Source organism: Hipposideros armiger, unplaced genomic scaffold (assembly GCF_001890085.2).
Source record: "Hipposideros armiger isolate ML-2016 unplaced genomic scaffold, ASM189008v1 scaffold_139, whole genome shotgun sequence".
NCBI classification, from domain to species: Eukaryota; Metazoa; Chordata; class Mammalia; order Chiroptera; family Hipposideridae; genus Hipposideros; species Hipposideros armiger.
Genome location: NW_017731489.1, coordinates 450,104 through 456,103, shown reverse-complemented (window position 1 = coordinate 456,103; position 6,000 = coordinate 450,104). Strand labels below are relative to the sequence as shown.

The window sequence follows — 6,000 nt, the reverse complement described above, 5'->3', positions numbered from 1 at the left end:
CTTTCTTTCTTTCTTTCTTTCTTTCTTTCTTTCTTTCTTTCTTTCTTTCTTTTCTTTCTCTCTCCCTCTCCCCTTCTCCCTCTCCCTCTCCCTCCCTTCCTTCCTTCCTCCATCCTCAAAGCACTAATCTGTGGTACCCTCTTGTACCACATTTGGCAGAACAATTCTACTCAGCCGTTGAAACTTGCAGATTCCCCTTATCTCCTAAATCAGTCAAACAAAAGACCCAGCACTTAACAGGGCCCGTTCTCCTTAGAAGCCTGTTTAGGAATCCTCTACAGTAATTAGAGCACATCCTTTGGGATCCTTTTGTGTTCGAAGAGATAATAGTGAGAACTTCATAAAACTGATGAAAGACCTTCAGCTTTTCTAGTTGTTTGTCAGTGGGAGTGTTGGTCTGAATTACTTAGTTTAACATCACAGGAAGCAGAAATGTCCGTGTTATTATTCATAGATGGTTGCTTAACAATTATGGAGTTAATACATGAGTAGCATCCATTTAACAATATTCTGTATTGTTTTAGGCTGTGGACCATTTTCATAACCTCAGGAGAGTATCCTACTGATTGTGTGAAAATCAAAGTGAGATATTTTCTTAGTGATAAAAGAAGAAAGTAGAACTTTGAATGGGAATACATGTTTTCTCTTTTACTATACATATAAACCATGCTAATGCTAATGAATGATTTTCATAAAATAAGGAAGTTTCGGATGTCATAGGAAATAAATTTCCTTTGGCACCAACTCTTAACAAGGCATTAATAAATCTGATTTTCTCACTATAATTACTTTTCCACTGAAGTAGGTATGAACCTAATGAACCTAAGGACTTACATTAAACAAAATCATTCTTTAAAAAGTAGAATTTTCAATATTTAAACTCATCTCCACCCATTTTTAATAGGAATCTGTTTCGTGGACAGTTACCAATGGGTTTTTATTATTCAGTGTGTGTGTGTGTGTGTGTGTGTGTGTGTGTGTGTGTGTGTATGTGTGTGTGTATGAGTATGTGTGTATGTCTGTAAAAGTTGAACAGAATTACAAAAACTTGTGTTATTAAAAATGGGAGAAGCCTATACCATTTTTTTTTTAGGCCAAATAGTGTTTTTATAGGCTTGGTGAGTTTCAAAAACTATTTACCTCATTGCTATAGCTCAATGAATGATCCTGAGCGTAAATAGATCTTGTTGAACAGTTATAAAGTTGGGTATGAGGTTTTGTACTTGAATATGCCTTAACAAAGAACAGGTTAAATTTTTGATGAGCCCTGGACAAAGCTGTACTGTTATCTTTGGCATTTTGCACATCTGTTTGTGATGGTTTTACCTCACTAAAAGTTGTGAGCAGAAACCGCCAGTCTGACAATTGGTCATGAATTTCTTGAAAGCTTTGGTAGCTGCGTAGGTAGAAAAAACTTAAAACAATTATATATCTTTTAAATTACATTATGTTATTTTATAGAGGCATGGTGGAAAATGAAGACATATTCTGCTATAATTTAGTTGTGGCACAGAAAACTAGGGCAACACTTACACTTGTAGAAATATCAAGTGTTACTCACTGTTTTAGAATTAATTACATAATCATCCAGCAGAACACAAAGATCCCAGGGTACCTTAATGGAAGCAGCACACTTCCAAATAAAATAATAATTATTATTTACACCGCAATTCCAAGTGCTTTATTAGCTATAATTTTTAACTACCCCCATCTCTGTGTGTGAATAAATATCATTAAGAATATTAATCTTTCTGTAGTTTAGAAATAAGAAAACTAAGGCAGAGAAATTGATTTGAATGATACATTAGGCAGTAGGATCTGGAATCATTTGAAGAGGCAGGTACTCAATAGAAACAATAGATGTTAGGAGAGAACAAAAATAGCTCTTGCAACTCTCCATAAATTACTAGGTAGTAATTAATTTAAAATACCGCATTTCTTCCAAGCCAAGTGATCAACTCAATTTCAATTTTTTAAAGAACTGCGTGGCATCCTTGAGACTATTGGAAATGCCTAAGATGTGATAGCAGTTACTTTAGAGTCACCATTCTAGGGACATGGTAGCCACATGAAGTTGTGTGTCACTCAAACCATTGGATTGGGAGTTTGAAGAGGTATAATAAATTGAAAGCCACAGCATCTCATTAGGGGATAAATCAAGTTTACAAACCACATCTTACCACCAAAGCGATGCTTTTTTTTTTTTTTGATGAAATAGTAGCAGTTTGTTAATATGATCATGAGAAATGTGGGTAGGCGCGATGGGCCTCCAGGACACTTGATGCCCCTTTGTGAGACCGTTATCACTAAGGTGAAACCTACCACTAGACCAGGTAGTTACAGAGCCAAGAAGAGCCTACACCCTCAATACAGCACTGTCACACAAGTCAAGGTGAAACAAGGCCAGTTGGGCACAGGTCATGAAGCCCACACAGTAAAGGGGTGTTCTCTGAAAGGATGTTCTAGAACTGCAGACTCAACTGGTCAACTGGACAGATAAAACGTTGTGATTATTGCCCATCTGGAGAGAACCTGAGCTACGAGGAAGCCAGCCAATTAAACTTGTTTGGCTGGATAAGTAAGACAAATGGTGACCTTGAGATGATCTGAAAGGGTTCTACCCCAGAGCCATTTGAGCTAAAGAATGAACACATTCCAGCCTGACTCTGCTTTGGTATCTGAAATGGTTCGAGGTTGACAGATAGAAAGTGCTTCGCTGTCCCATCACAGAAATATTGCTGGCGTGTGGCTAGCTAAAGGGCAGACACTGAGGTTAGCTACATGTTTGTGTTACTGAGTTCGTTTCTTATGGTGAGGATCCCTTCTTCTGATGGCATCCACTCCCGGAGATAACTGATGCACAGTAAGCAAGTTCTGACTTCATTTAGGTAGTGGAGTTTCACTGCAAGTATAAAATCTTTGTGCTGAGTACGGTGTGCTCCCAACGTTGGAATCGTTCACTCCTGTATGAAGCACGTGTTTCCTCTTCCTGTCAGACTATTGGAAAAAATGTCCCACTCTCTCACGGGTGCCTCTAGCAGAGGGCTAGGGATTTGTGGGGTCCACAGAAACAGTTTGCTCATTGTCTTCCCATCCTTGAGATATTGAAACCTGAGCTTCCATTTGAATTAACCGTATGCTCAGCTGGCAATATTTTTTCCTTTGACAGTGCAGTGCTCAAAGGTTACTGATTCTCGCACCTAAGAATCAAAGAAATAAAAGATGATACTACAAAAGGGCCAAACTTTATGCTAGATACACTGATACACAGACCATAACACCTAATTCTAAAATATCCATGAACAGAAACATGGCTTAGAAAAATTTCTAAATGTATACCTATATAAACACAAATATTTAAATTCAGTTGTTATATCACATCTATTTACAAGTCGGGCTTCTCAGATCATCCACCTAAGCGTGGTATGTTTCTCCTTCCAGCGTTGAACTGTCGAAGTGCACCTAAAATGTGCATGTATGAATGTTATGTTTTGGCATTTTTTTAAGGATGGAGAGAAGGCATAGCATTTTATAAATAGTGTGATATGGAGGGGCCCTTTGCAAGTTTAATGTTTGTTATTTGGTTTTTTTTTTGGTAGAAATGTGCTTTGAAGAGTCTAATTTATATATATATATATATATATATATATATATATATATGTATATATATGGCCAAAGAAAAGTATACACATTTTAAGAAAATAAAAAACTGTATTAAAATTGTATTATAATGAATGACGCTAGCATTCATTTGATTGACACCATCTTTTGACTGAACATCATACTACACATTGCTACCGCAATTCAATTCAAAGTAATACATAGATAACATCTCTTAAAATGTGTGCCGGGGGGATGCTAAAAAAATGTATTCAAGTGGACACTTCTGGTCAACGTTGCTCAAGCAGTAGTTTGCCATAATCAGAAGTGTCTGGACACTGATGGGAACCACTTTGAACACCTCTTGTAATTGAATACAAGTCAAACATGACTGGTATTCATCTTTTGTTATCAGTATATGTTGAGCATTACAATTTTAAGAGTTTTTTCCTTTCTTAAAATGTGTCCACATTTTTTGGCACTCCCTGTATACTCGTATGCTGTACAGTTCTAGGGAGAATTGTGGCCAGTTCAATTTATCGTTCCATAGAACCAAAAAAAAAAAAAGAAGAAGGAAAAACTACCAAATGCTTTTCCTTTGCTGCCCCAACACCCACTAGACCTTCGTTTGTGGGCAGCAAACCATTCTTTCCTTTTGCCTTCCCAGACTATTGTACAATAGTTTGGGTACACGCTTTCCCAGCCTCACGGTGCATAGATTCTTGCCTTTTCTTCCTCTTCCCTACTTTTTATCCCTCTCTGAATACATTTCACAGGCGACCATCTTCCAAAATAACAACATCAATTAATTTTTTAACTTTAAAAACATCACACTGAGCCCCGCGCCTGCCCTCTGCATTGATGTGTAGTGTGTGGAAGAGGCTGTGCAGGGACAGATAAGCCCGGTCGGTCGGTCGTGAAGCCTGCTCTGCAGGAGGCGAGGCCCCAGCTGCTCTGACACATGCGCTGTGCATTCAGCCAGCAGGGCCCTGGGTGCGTGGGGAGCTGACCCACTGTCTCACAGGGCCCTGCATCCAGGACGCCTCGCTCAGGCCAGGGACGCAGCGCCCCTCTGGAGCCTGTCCCCGGATGTTGTTCTTTGATGTTTGTTTTTGAATAGACAACAGTCCCCCCCCCACCTTGAAGACACCCTCAGTTTACTGTTATGGTTTTTCACCACACTCCTTTCCCCTTTTCCAGAGTCGGATGACCTCCGTGGGAACGCCACACGCAGCCTTCAAGCTCCTGCACTCCAGGATGCTCGAACTTCAATAGTAGATGCAGGTGGTGTTGACAGCATCGCCCAGTGTCCCCAGCAGCTTCCTCAGATGATGGCTGCAGGTAAATGTTGGTGGCCAGCCCAGGACTCGAGTCGGTTTGAGTTCTTATTGGGAAAGCGTGCCCAGCCATGACAGTATACGTTTGAACCCAAAGCCTGTGGTCCTTAAGAAATCAGGCTGTGTAACCGCTGACGGTCAAAGAGTGTTAATTCAGATTTGACAGTTTACACTCTCTCTCTCTTTCTCTCTCTCTCTCTCTCTCTCTCTCTCTCTCTCTCTGTGTGTGTGTGTGTGTGTGTGAGAGAGAGAGAGAGAGAGAGAGAGAGAGAGAGAGAGAGAGAGAGAGAGAGTTGGCTCTGTACTATTTGTTTTTCATATCATTTATTTATTTTGTTTTGATGAAAGTCTGTGCTTATAAGAACTATTTTAGAAAAGCCACTTTAGGCAGACACCTGCATTTCCTTAACGTAATGATGGAAAGAGTTTTTAAAAGCGGGAATCTGTTACAAGGCAACACTTCGTAAATTCAGTCAGGCCCAGTTTCATGACTTGACAACTATTTTAGCGATTCTACTTGATAGTTTAAAAGGTGGGCCTGCTCCCGAATTGTACTCAGAAACAGATGAATTTACTTACTCTTGCTCTACTCCGCCAATTGACTTGTTTTACCAAGAGCGTGTCCCTGCTTTGCCTCTCAGCCTCGGGACTGATGTGTCTTTCACTGGGAGGGTTAAGCGACACTTCTGTTTTGTCCAGGGTGCTTCCTTAATGGCCTTCTGTGTATAAGATAAACTCCCTGTCAGTGAGTTTCCTCCCAGAATGTATTTGGACACCCTTTATGTTTATGTCTGAAGAAAGCATTGCTGTAGATGATACTGCTGCATTTCACTGTGGTTTGGGACTATGCTAAATGAAGTCTTGCGTCTCTAGAAAAGGGGTTTCCTTTCAAACAAGCACCCTTGGCTATTGACTTTTTTTTTTTTTTTTTTTTTTTTAGCTGAGCCATCCTGCTACCTATTGGCAGCTCAGTGGCTGCTCAGCTCGGGCTGGACTCGAACCGCTGTTGCTCAGAGCTCAAACTCTTGAGCGAGCTCTTAACCAACTGAGCCACTCTGCCGGC

At 40.1% G+C, this 6,000-nt stretch overlaps 1 protein-coding gene across 8 annotated transcripts in view; it reads left to right on the top strand.

Annotated features, from left to right (window-relative positions):
- Positions 1-6,000, top strand: part of ENOX1 (ecto-NOX disulfide-thiol exchanger 1) — a 524,830-nt gene that overhangs the window by 337,805 nt on the left and 181,025 nt on the right. For all 8 annotated transcript variants that reach the window (XM_019650344.1, XM_019650343.1, XM_019650337.1 and 5 more), the window contains one exon: positions 4,801-4,941. In XM_019650344.1, the coding sequence (XP_019505889.1) occupies positions 4,929-4,941 (13 nt within the window). In that variant the 5' untranslated portion in view covers positions 4,801-4,928. The remainder of the gene's footprint in view (positions 1-4,800; positions 4,942-6,000) is intronic.